This window comes from Cervus elaphus, chromosome 23 (assembly GCF_910594005.1).
Source record: "Cervus elaphus chromosome 23, mCerEla1.1, whole genome shotgun sequence".
NCBI classification, from domain to species: Eukaryota; Metazoa; Chordata; class Mammalia; order Artiodactyla; family Cervidae; genus Cervus; species Cervus elaphus.
In genome coordinates this window covers 7,117,051-7,134,496 of record NC_057837.1, presented here as the reverse complement: position 1 = coordinate 7,134,496, position 17,446 = coordinate 7,117,051, and the positions used below count along the sequence as shown (strand labels likewise).

At 39.5% G+C, this 17,446-nt stretch overlaps 1 protein-coding gene across 6 annotated transcripts in view; it reads left to right on the top strand.

Annotated features, from left to right (window-relative positions):
* Window positions 1–575: 575 nt before the first annotated feature.
* The window catches only part of TASP1 (taspase 1), a 247,254-nt gene continuing 230,383 nt past the window's right edge, over window positions 576–17,446 (top strand). The window contains exons 1-3 of one of the 6 annotated variants that reach the window (XM_043883311.1): window positions 576–667; window positions 12,307–12,525; window positions 15,545–15,612. In XM_043883311.1, coding sequence (XP_043739246.1) covers window positions 12,381–12,525; window positions 15,545–15,612 — 213 coding nt within the window. In that variant the 5' untranslated portion in view covers window positions 576–667; window positions 12,307–12,380. Of the gene's footprint in view, window positions 668–8,279; window positions 8,616–12,306; window positions 12,526–15,544; window positions 15,613–17,446 lie in introns of those variants that run through there. The other 5 variants (XM_043883313.1, XM_043883314.1, XR_006336940.1 and 2 more) reach the window with 5 other exon arrangements.

The window sequence follows — 17,446 nt, the reverse complement described above, 5'->3', positions numbered from 1 at the left end:
AAGATTCCAGATGATGCTGAAGCTGCTCATGTGAGCACTTCGAAAACTATTAAGTACAGAATAGGTTTAATGGTGGTTACATGGTAGACGATTCATGTTAATAGCTACAAGGAAACATGAAAGAGATTACGTGTTACTATCAATTGGTCTTGGTCTTAGACGCTAGATGGTAAAAGAAAGGCCACTCCCACTTTAATCCTCCCCAGAGCAAGGCTAGCCCCAGTCACCCACGTGTAATTCAGGCAGAACTCTAGTTATCCCTACGGTGTAGTGGGGAGGGGAGGGCTGCAAGGATTGGATGAAATTAGGCTTGTCAGTGACACCTCAGTAAGTGGTGACTAGCTTAATTTCACATCACGTTGCTAGGATACCGACCACTCAGATCACAAGATCACAGCCTTTCGGGTCATTAAGGGGCTGGAGGAAAGAGGCGAGGGCGCTTGCGCAACTCAAAAGGCGGCTTCAGGTGGGGCCTTCCCGGCACCTCTGCGCCCAGGTGAGGGGCGCCAGAGTAGGGGGCGGGGATAGAGCCGCCTGTGGGCGGCTGCTTCCGGACACGTGGCTGCGCTCGAGCCCAATGGGGGAGCTTGACGTCACCCCCGCTTCCTCACCCTGGCAACGGGCGGGCGGCTACTTCCGGTGCTCTGAGGGCTCTGGGCTGATGCGGGTGAGTGTCCCTCCTTCTCACGCTGTCCGCGCGGCTGCGGCCGCCGCGCGCTCGCTCTGCCCCGGCGCCGCGCGCTCTCCAGGACGTGCTCTCTGGGCCGGGGAAGGGCGGCGCGCAGGATGCTCCTCGCCGAGGGCGGTGCCGGAGGACGGGACCCGAGGCGTCCCTCGTCCCCGAGCCCTGGTCGCGCGTGGGGCCCGTCCCGGCGCCCGCTCCCGGCTGCTGCGGCCCGGCGGTCTCCTCCCCTCTGCAGGGAAGGGGCCGTTTGTGTCTGGGGAGGGGGTTCTGGCAGTCCCTCACGCTCGATGCGGTCTCGGGCTGCGGTTTCTCCGAGTTCCAGGTTCCCGGAGAGCCGGGAGTGTGCGCCCGGTCCTGCGTGGCCGGTCGGGGCAGAGCAGCCTCGTAGTGTGTTAGAGCCCCGCGGGAAGTTGGCGTTTACTGCTCAGCTGGAGAAGGGAGAGGAAAGGACCGAGAGGATGGAGCAGGAGTAACCTGAGAGGAGGGTGGGGAACAGGAATTCGAGGTGCCTTGGAAATAGAGGGCATCGTGTTTCCGGGAGGAGGGAGTTCAGCCTCATTCGCCTCTGGAGGGGAGGGGAGGGGAATGCAAAGTATTTTGGGGGACCTTGGGACTGGGATCACTGTACACGAAACGAAGGAATTTTTATACACTTGGGAGTTTAATAATTTGCTTTTGTGTTTGAATAAAGCTTTCCCCCCGCACTTATAAAAAAAGCAATGCATGCTTATTAACGAATATTTGGAAAATGCAGAAATGTTTAAGAAGAGATCATCAGTGATTCCACCAGCCCAGCATTTTGATCTTTCTACGTTTCAAAAAATTGCAGATTCTTAACCTACATAGGATTATGAAAGTGAAAGTCGCTCGGTCCTGTTCGACTCTTTGCAACCCCACGGACTCTACAGTCCATGAAATTCTCTAGGCCAGAATACTGGAGCGGGTAGCCTTTCCCTTCTCCAGGGGATCTTCCCAACCCAGAGATCGAACCCAGGTCTCCCACATTGCAGGTGGATTCTTTACCAACTGAGCCACAAGGGAAGCTCACTAAGGAGTATAGTGTGTATAAAATATGATTTTAACTAAGAAGCATGTTTTGTACATTGCATCTATTGCATGAATTTTTTGAGATATTCATAAAATTCCACCCTTTTAAATTTCAGTGGCTTTTAGTATATTCACAAAGTTCTGCACCTGTCATCAGTATCTAATTCCTTGACGTTTTCATCACCTCCAAAAAATCTCTGTACCCATCACAGTCGCTCCTCATTAGATCTCCTTTCCGCTTGTTCCTCCAGCTTTTGGCAGCCACTAGTCTACTTCGTGTCTATGGATTTTCCTTTTCTGGACATTTCATGTAAATGGAATCATACAGCATGGGGCTTTCTGTTGTTTTGCCTTCTTTCACTCAGCATAGTGTTTTCAAGGTACACCCTTAATCTCTTTATGGCCGAATAACATTCCATTATATAAATATGCCGCATTTTGTTTATCCATCGTCAGCTGATGAACATGTGGATTGTTTCCAGTTCCTGACTGTTACGAATAATTCTGCTATAAACATCCGTGTACAAGTTTTTGTGTGAACGTGTGTCTTCAGTTCTCTTAGATAAATCCCTAGGGGTGAAATTGCTGGGTCACGTGGGAACTGTTTACCTTTTTGAGAACTGACAGGTATCTTCCAGAGTGGCCTGCACAAGCGGGATATAAGGGTTCTGATTTCTGTTTATCCTTGCTGGCATTTATTCTTTTTGATTATAGCCTTCCGTTGCTTGTGAAATGGCATCTTGTAGTTTTGATTTGCATTTCCTTGATGTCTCATAATGACGAGGATCTTTTCTTTGTGCTTATTGGCCCTTTGTATGTCTTTGGAGAAATGTCCATTCAATTCCTTCACCCATTTTTAAATTGAATTAAATTTTTTTTTTAAAGAAAATTTTAAGTTGTATGAGTTCTTTATATAGTCTGGACACAAGTCCCCTTTCAGGTTTGCAATATTTCTTCCATTCCCCACCCCTCACCGCACCCGCCCCCCCCCCCCCCCCCCAACCCCTGCCATTTTGTGGAGTATCTTTTCACTTTCTTGAATGGTGTTCCTTGAAGTGCAAAAGTTAAAAATTTTGGTGAAGTCCCATTTATCTGTGGGTTTTGCTGTTGTTTGTGCTTTTGGTGTTATGTGTAAAATCATTGCCAAGTCCAAGTTCGTGAAGGTTTACTCTTATTTTTTTTTTTTCCCATAAGAGTTTTATGTAGTTTTAACTCTTACATTTAGGCCTTGATCTATGTAGAGTTAATTTTTGTATATGGTGTGAGGTAGGAGTCCAGCTTTCTTCTTGTGCATGTGGCTCTCCAGTTTTCCCAGCACCATTTGTTGAAAAGACTGTCTTTTCCCCATTGAATGACCTTTGGCACCTTTTTAAAATAAAAAACAGGTGACCATAAATACATAGATTCTCTATGTTAGGTATTTAAGACACTCAGATTTTTGTTTTTCTAAATTATCCTATGTTAAACACAGCCTAAAAGGCATAAAACTTTCTATATTTAAAATTATTTTGGTAGAAAGTGTTTTCAGAAGTGGAATTCCTGGGTCAAAGATGAAATAAGTATGTTTTGGAGTTTATTTAATGAGACATTAAAACTTCAGTCTCATGATAAGAGCAACAAAACGCTTCATCAGCTGCTGTAGCTTAAGGGCTGGATTTCTCTAAAAGCCTTTGCTGTAAGATGAATGGATTCCATGACTTCCTTCCTCCTTCAACTGCTTCTAAAAGGCTAAGTAAACCTAGAGTGAAAAACTTCAACACCAGAGGCAAACAGGACATATGGCAGTCTTCTAAATAGCTTAAAGAAAAAAGAAATAGTGTCATTACATGCTGTAGGAATATGAAACAATATTTGAGAGAAATGGAGTCAAGATTTGGACCTTTAGGCACTGATTTGTGCCATGAAAGTCCCTGAAGCAAAAGCAGTGTTTTATTCTGAGTTTCTTTTCTGGCCTTGATAATCAAGTTAATTTGTATTCATCATGGTCACAGAGACAGCGAACTTAAATCTTCTCTTTTTAGTAAATAGTACCCAGTTTTTTTAAAAAAAATAGAATACGAAAGGTTATTAGATAGAGAAAAATCAAGTTTCCCTTTCATCCTTGCCCCTCCCTCTTCTCTAGTCTCCCAGTACTCTTAAGAGGAATTTGTGGGACTATTATTTGTGTCTGTGTAGGCTGGTTCATATGTGAAGTATCTCTGGAGAGGGTATATACAACATTATACATTTTAAGGCTCATGATACTTTCTGACACATTCCTTTTCAAAACGGTTACATCAGTTTATGATGGCAGTACAGTGCTAGTTAGTTTTTTTTTTTTTTTTTTTTAATTTCTTTGGGTATTCTTTCTTTAATATTGGCTATCCAGTTTATATTTCCTCTTTTATGTATTGCCTGCTCATGTCTTTTGGCATGCTATTTGTCCTGATTGGCATTGTCCTTTATGAGATTTACTTTGGCAGCCTTTTGTAGATGATTGTTTTATGACAGCATGGGTTTGGGGAGAAAAGTTAATATGCTTTCTGTAACACTTAAGCTAAGAGGTATGTGAGCTGAGCAAAGGTCAAGGCAGTAGGAAAAAGGAAGTTAAATGCTTTAGAAGAAATCTATAGGATTTGGAAACTAGGCACAGTCCAAGATGACTATAAGGTGAGTTAGAAAGGATTGGGCTATTAAAAGTAAGGAGTAATGTAGAAAGAATTAGATTTCTGGGGAAAGGTGAATTTGTTTTGGGTAGGCTAAGAGTTTGGAGGATCCAGGTTGAGCTCTCCAGGAGACTTATGGCTACAGCTTAAGAGGCAGAGTTAGGAATCATCTGGTTTACTGAGGGGATCATTTTGAAAACTCCATACTCAGTGAAGTTGCTGAAGGAGGCATATGAGACTTAAGCCTTTGGACATTCTGTTTGAAAGTCAGGCAAGAGAACAAAGCTGGGAGGGGTCAGAGGGGCCTCAAAGAGCTAGGATAGTAGATTGGCATGCTTGCCAAGGAGAACAGGATATCTAGAGAATCAAAGGTTGCAAGCTAAAGACTGTTCAAAGATGCCATTAAGTTTGGTAACTTGGAGAAGATACATCTTACAGGTAAAGATACAATTTATTGGGAGGAAAAAATACACCCTCCCCACACAACAGTTTTATTAAGATAAAATTCATTTATCATATTATTACTCATGTAAAGTGTACAATTCATTGGTAGTTATTCAGACTAAATACCATGCAGCTGTGACCACAACCAATTTTAGAACATTTTTATTGCCTCTCCCCCAAAGAAATCCTGCCCCCATTAGCAGTCACTCCTCAATTCCCCTCTGTCCTTCTAGCCCAAGGCAACCACTAATCTACTTCTATCCTTTTAGATATGCCTACTCTGGACATTTGATATAAATTGAAACATATGTGGCCTTTTGTGTCTTACTTCTTTCATTGTGAAACATATGTGACCAATTGTGTCTGACTTCTTTCATTGTTTTCATGGTTCATTCATGCCATAGTGTGTATCAACCCTTCATTCCTTTTTATGGCTCTATAATGTTCCATTGTCTAAATATACTACAGTTTGGTTTTTTTTTTTTTGGGGGGGGGGGCTTTAACAATACAAATCTTAGGGTTCTGGATATCAGGAGTAAGAGATGGGTTTCACTGGGCTAAAACTAAGGTGTTTGTAGGATCTTGTTTCTTCTAGCAGCTCTGGGGTAGAATCTGTTCCCTTGCCTTTTCCAGCTTCTGAAGACTGCTCACATTCCTTACCTTCTGGCTCTTTCCTCTATCTTTTCAAAGTCAGCAACACTAGGCTCAGTCCTTCTCACATGGACAACTCTCTGCTTATCCCTTTCAGGCCTCCCTCTTCCACTTTTATTTTATTTTATTTTTAAATTTAAATTATTTATTTATTTTACTTTACAACATTGTATTGGTTTTGCCATACATTGACTTGAATCTGCCATGGGTGTACATGTGCTCCCATCCTGAGCCCCCGCTCCCAACTCCCTCCCCATCCCATCCCTCTGGGTCATTCCAGTGCACCAGCCCCGAGCATCCTGTATCATGCATCGAACCTGGACTGGTGATTCATTTCACATATGATAATTTACATGTTTCAATGCCATTCTCCCATATCATCCCGACCTCACCCTCTCCCACAGAGTCCAAAAGACTGTTCAATACATCTGTGTCTCTCTTGCTGTCTGGCATACAGGGTTATCATTACTGTCTTTCTAAATTCCATATATATGCATTAGTATACTGTATTGGTGTTTTTCTTTCTGGCTTACTTCACTCTGTATAATGGGCTCCAGTTTCATCCACCTCATTAGAACTGATTCAAATGTATTCTTTTTAATGGCTGAATAATATTCCATTGTGTATATGTACCACAGCTTTCTTATCCATTTGTCTGCTGATGGACATCTAGGTTGCTTCCATGTCCTGGCTATTATAAACAGTGCTGTGATGAACATTGGGGTACACGTGTCTCTTTCAGTTCTGGTTTCCTCAGTGTGTATGCCCAGAAGTGGGATTGCTGAGTCGTATGGCAGTTCTATTTCCAGTTTTTTAAGGAATCTCCACACTCTTCTCCATAGTGGCTGTACTAGTTTGCATTCCCACCAACAGTGTAAGAGGGTTCCCTTTTCTCCACACCCTCTCCAGCATTTATTGCTTGTAGACTTTTGGATAGCAGACATTCTGATTGGCATGTTAGGGTACCTCATTGTGGTTTTGATTTGCATTTCTCTGATAATGAGTAATGTTGAGCATCTTTTCATGTGTTTGTTAGCCATCTGTATGTCTTCTTTGGAGAAATGTCTGTTTAGTTCTTTGGCCCACTTTTTGACTGGGTCTTTTATTTTTCTGGAATTGAGCTGTAGGAGTTGCTTGTATATTTCTGAGATTAATCCTTTGTCTGTTGCTTCATTTGCTGTTATTTTCACCCATTCTGAAGGCTGTCTTTTCACTTTGCTTATAGTTTCCTTTGTTGTGCAAAAGCTTTTAATTTTAATTAGGTCCCATTTGTTTATTTTTGCTTTTATTTCCAATATTCTTGGAGGTGGGTCATAGAGGATCCTGCTGTGATTTATGTCGGAGAGTGTTTTGCCTATGTTTTCCTCTAGGAGTTTTATGTTTTCTGGTCTTACATTTAGATCTTTAATCCATTTTGAGTTTATTTTTGTGTATGGTGTTAGAGAGTGTTCATTCACTCTTTTACAAGTGGTTGACCAGTTCTCCCAGCACCACTTGTTAAAGAGATTGTCTTTTCTCCATTGTATATTCTTGCCTCCTTTGTCAAAGATAAGGTGTCCATAAGTGCGTGGATTTATCTCTGGGCTTTCTATTTTGTTCCATTGATCTATATTTCTGTCTTTGTGCCGGTACCACACTGTCTTGATGACTGTGGCTTTGTAGTAGAGCCTGAAGTTGGGCAGGTTGATTCCTCCAGTTCTTCTTTCTCAAGATGGCTTTGGCTATTTGAGGTTTTTTGTATTTCCATGCAAATTGTGAAATTATTTGTTCTAGTTCTCTGAAAAATACCATTGGTAGCTTGATAGAGATTGCATTGAATCTGTAGATTGCTTTGGGTAGTATACTCATTTTCACTATATTGATTCTCCCAAACCATGAGCACGATATTAAATATACCACACTTTGTTTAACCAAGGTCTGCTCATGGATATTTGAGTTGTTCCCACTTTTTGACTGTTATGAATAGTTCTGCTATAAACATCCATGTGCAAGTTTTTATATGGATGTATTTTCAGTTCTAATAAATATACATTATTAGGAGTGGGATTGCTGGGTCATATGGTAACTTTGGGCTTCCCAGGTGGTGCTAGTGGTAAAGAACTTGCCTGCCAATGCAGAAGACATAAGAGATAGAGGTTCAATCCCTGGGTTGGGAAGATTCCCTGGAGGAGGTCATGGCAACCCACTCCAGTATTCTTGCCTGGAGAATCCCCTGGACAGAGTATCCTGGTGGGCTACAGTCCATAGGGTAAGGAGTCAGACACCACTGAAGTGACTTCACACACACACACACACACACACACACACACACACACACACACACACTCACACACAGAGTAACTTTATGTTTACCTTTTCAATCTTGGACTTCCCTGTGGCTCAGATGGTAAAGCGTCTGCCTATAATGTGGGAAACCCAGGTTCGATCCCTGGGTAGGGAAGATCCCCTGGAGAAGGAAATGGCAACCCACTCCTGTATGCTTGCCTGGAAAATCCCATGGATGGAGGAGCCTGGTGGGATATAGTCCACAGGGTTGCAAAGAGTTAGACATAACTGAGCGACTTCACTTTCACTTTCAGTTTCACTTTTCAAGCTACTGTTGCAGAGGATGGAAAAATTGCCAGTGTTTTTTAGATATAATAAAGTGAATTTTAGTACCATCACCAATAGAAAGTTGCAAAATGTCCATATTCAAACTTATCATTCAGGAACACAGGCATTATAAAAATGATGTATAAAGTTGTTTTCTGTTGTGTAAAGCTATAACATGCATATGCATCTTTGATTGGAAAACTTTTGTGATGACTGTTATCTCAAAGACTTAGCTGAAGTGTTAAACATTTTCCATATGGATCTATGTATTGATGTGAATGTGATTCATCCATTTCAAATAATTATTTGTAATAATGACTACAAATGTGATAAAAATATCACAGGGATATCTGATGTCAATCTACATGATTTACTTTTTACTCCTTAGTTTCAATTGTAGAGATCAAATAATGATTTTATTTTTTTTTAATTTAGGATTATCTGTGGTTTGTGTGGCCCTAGAAATTCAAGATCCAGAAAAACAAAACCAAAACAGACCTCTCAGCCAGTATTGTTGACTGGCCGTGTTTTTTTGTCTGTTCCTTCTCTAGGTGGGTTGAGTGTTGAGAACCTTCAGAATATGGCATTTCTCCTCTTATTGAAGTGGGATCTCACCAGCTTGCCCTATTTTGAGACCTGGACTTGGCTAGTTATCTTGTGTTCTCATAAAGAAATAAATGAATAAAAAAGTTTTTTTTGTTTTTAAGTAATACATTCAGATTGTCCAAAATCAAAAGGTGCACAATGGTGAATAGTGGGATTTCCATTTCACCTTTGTCCACCAGTCACCCAAATCTTTTGGTAACTACTATTGTGCTATTTTTTGATATATTCTTCCAGATTTCACTTTGCATATATATTTGGTTGTATTATTTTTTCTTGTCTCCCTCAAAATATGGTACTGCATATGTTTCTGTACCATGCCTTTTTTTACTTAACCAAAATATCTTCAACATTGGTTGTTTCATATTTGTGTATCAATAAAGTTCTCATTTTTTCCAAAAGCTGCTTTAATTTTCAACTACTTTTTTTTTATCAAGACATACTATTGGTCTATATCTTTACCATTACAGACTACCCTTCAGTGTATGTTTGTAATTTTGGTTGATTTTACCAAATTGACCTTGTTGCCTTGTATTCATCTGTGCTGCTCCTTGCAACATGTGAGAATGACTCTTTAACTTGGCCAGTCCAGCTGATATGTGAGTGTGGTTTTATTTTGCCTTTTTCTTTTGAGTGAGGTTTAGCATCTTTTGATCTGTTTAAGTTGTTATGTAGTTCTTCTACAAACTGGGATTTGCTCACTTGCCCCCTTCCGCCTTTTGTGTCTTTTTTGGGACATTTGTTGGAGTTCTGTTACAAATGTAAGACTTTTAATGGGTTCTGAGTTAAACAAAAACTGATGTTGGAGTAGACATTGCTTCATTTCTAATTGAATTAAAAATATTCCAGTAACCATTGGAAGTTGGAGGCCAGAGTTGTACATTGGCTAGCCTGTCTACTTGAGTTCCTTTCCCAGTGCTGCAGAACTTTGGGGCCAGCATTTTTGGAGGAGTTTAGTGAGATGACATGGTTTGCTACATAAATAAATTTCTATCATCTCTGAGAGATGATAGATTGCTCAAGAAACAGCATATTTATTCATCTTCCACACTTAATTTTTTCAGACAAGCTTGAGAAGCAAGCAAATCTCTCATATACATTAAAAATGCCTATTACATCAAAACTTATTCATTATAATTTGTAGATGTTCTAATTTGTTATTCATGAAAAAATTGCATCTGATGACAGTGAGTCAGAGAAAGTTTTATAACTCATACTGCTTGGATGTGTTTTCATTTGAACTGAAGCTTTGAATTTTCTGAAGCCTGAGTTTTCACACAGCTGTTTGTGGGTCTAGTGGGCCCAAGCTCATTTCATGACTTGGTCAGACATCAGGCCTATATAGACTGGGAGATAAACTGCTAATCATTTAAACTGACTTTGTCAACTGACACAGAAATAAATAGTAACCTATCTCAGAGAAATAACCAAAGTCAAATAAAGGTAATTGAGGCAGACCCTTGTGAAGCAGTTGGAAGAAAATCCATCCTCAGAGAGATACTTATCACTACAAAACAAACGCAGGCATTTTAACTTACTGTTATTTAATAAACCTCAGCGCTCTTTTATAGTCAAAATTTATGATTATATGTAAACATTTTAATACAACAGCAAATGTGTATATGTATATGATTTTAAATTATTTGTCCTTTAAATTAGGTGATACATAATAATAATTAAATGGATTCTTTTAAACCAGGAATTAAAGGAAGTTAAAATACAATATTGGGCTTCTCAGGTGGCGTTAGTGGTATGGAACCTGCCTGCAAATACAGGAGACATAAGAGACGTGGGTTCAGTCCCTGGGTTGGGAAGATCCCCTGGAGGAGGGCATGGCAACCCATTCCAGTATGCTTGCCTGGAGAATCCCATGGACAGAGGAGCCTGGCGGGCTCCAGTCCATGGAGTTGCAAAGAGTCACACATGACTGAAACGACTTATCATGCATGCATGCACACACAGAGTACCATATTGCACTGCTTCCACGCCATTTCTTGTGTGAAGAATCAAGTTAAAATTTTTTCAATCCATTGTTGACCATTTCTTTTATAAAATGCAAAAATAAAACAGAATACCACAAAAACCTTAAAACAGAACTGTGAAAGAAAGATAAAAGCTCATATTTTTATCTGATGTAGCAGATAAAATTATTTCAAAAATATAATTATACTCTGGAAGATGTAAGTTTTAGAGTGAATTAATGTGCCTTTTGTACTTTGAGTCTTTTCCTTGTGAATCTCCAGTTTTTATAGATGGTTTTAATTCTGTTCTATTAAATAGATTGTAAAAAGATATTATAAACAAAACTTAAGGAAATAGAAAAGAATTAGAAAAACTGTCATTGTTTATTGAAAACATGGATGTAAGACAGTTCGTATATGAATAAAAAATAATCTCTTGCAGACTGATAACCAGCACTAGTCTGTAGACCACACTTTGCGTGACACTGTTCTTTTGAACTAGTTGGCTGTCACTCTTTAAAGCCCTGTGTCCCTCCCCATTTCTCAATTTAGGATAAGGTACAGATTTTTACCTTATAGTGTGACTCTAGGTGTTTGAGTAGTTTCAATCACGTGACTTTGGGATATTTTTTTTTCCCCTCAAATCTCTGTTGATTTTTTAAATGATCCATTTTTCCCCAGTCTGAAGTGTGTTTTACCATCATTATTAAGTCAAGATTGCCAGTAGCTTGTGAGCTTGTGAGAAAAATTAGAAGCTTTGTGGTATATGTTGCTTGTAATTCATTTTATTATCTTTTGAGAACCTCAGAAATAATGCTTTTGTGAAAATGAACAAATATTTGCACAAGTATTATTTTAATTTCATGCTTTAGTCTTATAAATTTGTTAGCATTTGTTTTACATTGAGCTCTGAAGCATTAAACTGTTTTTCATAAAAAGTTCTCCATAGGCAGAGTAAATCTGTGTGTTGGTTCATTTTTTTTTTTTTTTTCAGTTGGATGCATGAGAGAGACAAGTGCTCAGGGCTGGTGCACTGGGAAGACCCAGAGGGATGGGATGGGGAGGGAGGTGGGAGGTTGGTTCATTTTTTTAAGCAAACAGCACTCTTGAGCTCTTATATGTTTTCACCACACACAAAAGATTGTACTTATGTGAGGTGATGGATGTGTTAACTAACCTTGTGGCAATCATTTTGCAGTATATATGTGTGTCACATCCTCAGGTTGTACTGCTTGAACTTATCCACTGGTGTATGTCAGTTATATCTCAATAAAGCTGGAGGAAAAAATAAGCAGCAATCTAGGCTTTAAATCAAGGCTCAGTGATGTTGCCAGTGCTGCCTGTGGTTCTCGAATGTCCCAGAGGTTATTAGCGTTTGGTTTGGAGGGAGTAGAAAGTGATATTTAAGATGAGGTTTTCTTCAATGTAGATAAAATGAGAGATAAAATATCTTTTGGACTCAACATGAAGTTTTTTTATAACAGTTCTTTGTTTATACGACTTCAAGACCTGTCAGTGTATAAAGGGATTTAAATTCTAACCTTTTAATATTCTTTGTGTTACCCAGTTAAATAACTTTAAAATTAGGGGTTTTTCTTGAAAGTTACCTGAGCACAAATTTGTATACATGTGTGTTAGTGGAAAGAAATGCACACTATCTTTGCCTGTTTTCCTTTAGGGTAATTCCTCTTCTGCAGTTACTTTTGGATGGAAGTATGCACTTTTCCCAATAGAAGATGGTAATCTTGGAGAATGACCATGGAGAAGGGGATGAGTTCTGGAGAAGGGCTGCCTTCCAGATCATCTCAAGTTTCGGCTGTTAAAACAACAGCGAAAGAGTTGGAAACGAAGCAGTCCCATAAAGAGAAACGAGGGGGCTTTGTGTTGGTACATGCAGGTAAGCTCTGAGTAGCTGAGCTGGAAGATGAAAGTAATGGGCTTCCTTTCCTTTGCCTTGGAGTATACCAGAAGCTGTTTCCTGTCTGGGGGAGGGACACTGCAGGAAGAGTTGGAACCACAGGTTGACTTGCATAGTGTGAAGGCCTCCCCCGAGCTCCCCACGTGGAGGGTCTTGCAGTGATGGCACTTCTTTTGGCTCCTTCACTCACCTCCTCTAGTACTTTTACTCCATCTGCGTGTGCCTGTTAAAAAATCATGTCTGACTCTTCGCGATTCTATGGACTTGTAGCCCGCCAGGCTCCTCTGTCCTTGGGGATTCTCCAGCCAAGCATAACTGGAGTGGGTTGCCGTGACATCAGCCAGGGGATCTTCATGACCCACAGACTGAACCTGCATCTTTTTGTTTACCTGCATTGGTGAATAGATTCTTTTACCACTAGTGCCACCTGGGAAGCCCTTTACTCCATATAGTAGATATATTTAGGTATTGTTAAAACCAGACAAAGTAATTGTTTAAACTCTCGTTTGTGTTTTTAAAAATAAAGTTGTTGAAAAAAACTTTACTCACCCCGTATTTGACTATGTCCATCTTAGAGTGTAATTTATACAATCTTAAAGGTAGTTTTTGCCTTCTTAATATTATAAATGAGGAACCTTAAAACCAGAGCGATTAAGTGGTTCAGGCACACAGCTAATCAGTAGCTCCAGGCCGAGAAACCATTAAGTGGGCCCACAAGTCCCATTCTAGTGATTTTGGCACTCCGTCAGCCTCTGATTTCTGCTTCAGAGGACCTGGAAGACGGACACAGTGAAGTTCAACCCCCGAGTCCCCATCATTGATACATCTACGGTTTCCAAGCAGTGCAGCTCTGCCCCTGTCTTTTCTTTTTTTTTTTTTTTTCTCTCCCTTTTTCTTTGATGTGGGTTGAGTGGCATTGTTTCTTTTTGTCAGACTGGCATTCTGCCTGATCATTAACCTTTGGCTATAGCTAAACTGAACAGACATGTTGGGAAGTCTTACAGAATCAAATCCAGAAAAGTCAAACAGTGAACAAACAAAAGGTTCAATTTTCTTTTCTTTCAAATGACTTTTCAAAGAAATGAGGTAAATTTATATAAACAACTGAAATTCCCAAGCCAGTGTTCCCTTCTACTATACCATGCTGGTGGTGCATCGTTTATAGGACCCAGTGAGTTACTTTATTCATAATGAGTGTTTGAAAAATGTGCAAGGAAGCCCTGAGATATGTAAGCAATAATGCCGTGGAGCATTTGATGAGTTGGGAAGGGTTGCCTCTGTGATGGTCACTGCAGACTCCCTCCTGTCTCAGACACACACCTCGTGGCAGTGAGTCTTATAGCTGGTGCTGGTACCGGCTGTAATAGGAGGAAGTTTGCGTAATGGCAGGAAATTGTGTGGACTAAGGATGACTTTCCCCTTCTAAATTCTTAGAAGGTCAGATAGAATGATTGATTATGCAGCATTACATACCTTGTACATTTAGGGGACAAAATTTCAATTCCAGTGTAGAGATTTTAAAACTTTTGCTTTTTTTTTTTTGGTATTAAAGGAGACTTGCCCAAATTTTAGTCACTTGAATAGTAGATTTTTGCTTTTTCCCTAGATCTGTATATTACCTATACTTTTCATGCTTCTGCTCATCACTCAGTCTTGTCTCTTTGCGACCCTATGGACTGTAGCCCACCAGGCTCCTCTGTCCATGGAATTTTCCAGGCAAGAATACTGGAGTGGGTTGCCATTTCCTCCTCCAGTGGATCTTCCCAACCCAGGGATTGAACCCATGTCTCTTGTGTCTCCTGCATTGGCAGGCAGATTCTTTACCACTGAACCGTCAGGGAAGTTTATTAGTTCAGTTATCCACACAGTAAAGTTAGTCTATTTGGCTGCAGTATCCCATGTGGGAAATACTGCTGCAAGGTTGGGGTCTGAGATCTAAGATGGCATTTATTAGAGAACGTTGAAGAGAGTCCTCGTAAACATTGGCACAGGTTCTGTGAAGTTTGAGTGCTTTTGAGAAATGGGACTAGAATTTGCCTGTATTATGGATTCCTGTTCTTCGGACTTCTTTTCTGCTCCCTCGAGTCCATTAACCATAGCTTCTTGGGCCCATTCTTTGTCTGCGTTGAGGAAAGATGGGTTAAGTTTGTGTTGTAGTCTGCAGCCTCACAGAAGGAGGATTAGAGATGTAGTTCTTTAACCTTTCCTGTGTTGGACCCCTCTGGGGTCCAGCAGAGGACGGGGAGTGGGCTCTGAGGGGGAGGTTCAGAGCAAGTTAAGGAACTTTGATGAAAGGCCTTTTCTTGGTTTCTTTCTAGTTTATTCTGAGATCCCTAACTAAGCAACGATTAATCCTTTTAGGGAAATAAATTTCAGAGCCTTTCTCTTGAAGTTGCTGAGTGTTTGATTAGGATAGGCAGTGGTGGATATACCATCCCTGATGTTTCAGACACCCTGAGCTACATTCCAGGGGTGAAAGAATGGAGAAGTTAGGGTAGGAGAGGTGATATTGGTGTGGTTGTGGATAGGATGGAACACCTGTCTGTTTCAAGTTTGAAATAAAGCTACCTAGTTTTCTGAAGTTACTCTTAAGAATTCTGACAAAGACTTTCCAAAGTTCAACAGGGAGGAAATTAAAGGCACTCTGCCCTTGACACTGCCTAGGTTATCAGCTCCCTCTAAAAAACACTCCTGACTTTGGGGAAGATTTCAAAATGAGGAGAGGTCAGCTTGGCGAAGCCTCTTTGGGAACGTAAGCTATTTCTGGTGCCTCTGGTAGGAAAATAGCTTTTGACAAAGGAGATAAGGCATGGTATTGAAAATGCTTATAGTGCAGAAAGATTTTTAAGATTAGATTTTTAAGAGTCCATACACTTAGGACAGTAGTTTTTTTGTCACTCAGAAAGCATCAGTTTGCATGAACTACTTATATAATGTTAACAAGGTCTCTGATATCTTAATGATAGTTAACCATTGATTTTTTTTTTTCCCATTACAGGTGCAGGTTATCATTCTGAATCCAAAGCCAAGGAATATAAGCATGTATGCAAAAGAGCTTGTCAAAAGGTATGGAGAGAATATATTCTGTCTGAAACATTTTAGTTTTGACCATAAAGCAGCTTTACCTTGAAATTCAAAATTTTAAGGTTTGATTTATAAGACAGACTTTGGCTTGGACCACAAAATAATTTTGTTCATATTTGTGGAGTCTTTTGTTTTGTTTTGTATTTTTTATTCTCCAAATCATGTTTAGATCTTTTCTTTCCTTTCCCAGATCAAAGTCCGTATTTTTGGAATTGTGGGCACATAATCATATACCTTTTAATCTTTGCAGCAATGTTGAGCTCTATAGGAGGAGTTGGGAAAACAGCTCAAAGGCAGCCAATGTGGCTTTCTGTGAAGGGAAGGAAAAAATAATAAAAAAATTAAAAGGAGTGTTTTTCTTGGGGAGATTATCCTGTGCTTTTTCTTCTGCTTCTCATCACGTAGTTTGTATCATAGCAAATTCGTTGTCGTTCTGAAGTTTAGCTTTGCCTTTGTACTCAGTCGTGCTTATTTTTCATCTTTGGTTTTTGAGGTTTTGCTAAATTGTTGAATGCTTAATGTGGAGGCAGGAGTGGACTCGGAAGAAATATTGTTCATTTTTATTTTGATCCTGACTATATACTCTTGTAGGCAAACCTTCCGTTACCTTTTATGCAAATAGAATGTTAATTGGACACTACGTATCAAGTAAATAGGGGTCTTTCTCACTCTTTTCATTTATATTTATTACCGTTTAAAGAAGACTATACTTAATTAGAGATCCAAGATTTTTCTTATGAATGAAATCTCATGAATGAGAATATTTTGTTACAGTGATTGCATTGTCTTTAAAAAAAACTATAATAAAGGTAAATATTGTTTAAGCTATTTTACATTTTTTTTTATGTTAAACTTGATAATTTTTTTATTTTGAAAACTTTAGACATATATAAAAATAGACAACATTTTAAGGAACTCCACGTACCTATTACATAGCATTAGCAATTATTAACTCATTGCCAATCTTTTTCATCAGTATTCCTTAATTATTTTCCTATTTATTTATTTTTTTTTAATTTTTTTATTAGTTGGAGGCTAATTACTTCATTTTTAATCTTATTTTTCAAAGTGTGAAATCTTTTTGTTATCTGAAAAGAAATGGCTTACCTTTATAGGAATATAGTTCTGTATGTAATACATTTAGACTGTGTAACCAGACTCCTCAATGTATAGAATAAATGAACTTCTCAAAAGTTTCCTGAGGAATACAGTTCTTAGTTTTTGATCTTTGTTGACTAAGGTGGAGCTTCAATAATTCATTTAAAAATCAGTCTTCCTTCTCTTTCTTTCCTGTCTTATTTATACCTAAGAAGCAAGGTGATTTTGTGGCCTTTACTTTCTATAGATTATATTATGAAATAATATTATATGTTTAATTTCAATGTAAAATACCTTATAGAATCACAAATGCTGTTGTCAAAAGTATGCTTTCATCTAAGAATTCTGAAATGCCTCTGTGACTGAGTCACTATTTTTTATAGTTGGAGTAGAGAGAGTAGCAGGGACTTCCCTCGTGGCTCAGACAGTGAAGAATCTGTCTGCAGTGTGGAGGTCCTGGTTTGATCCCTGGGTCAGGATGTTCCCCTGGAGAAGGGAATGACTACCCACTCCAGTATTCTTGCCTGGATAATTCCATGGATAGAGGAGCCTGGGGGGCTATAGTTGATGGGGTTGCAAATGGTTGGCCACAACTGAGCACCTAACACACACAGGGAGAGTAGTAATGGTGGAATAAGAAATTATTAGCTTAGTCTATATAAAATATGAATTCAAATTTCAAAATGGAATTCATAGAATTTCTCAGGCTACGTGAATT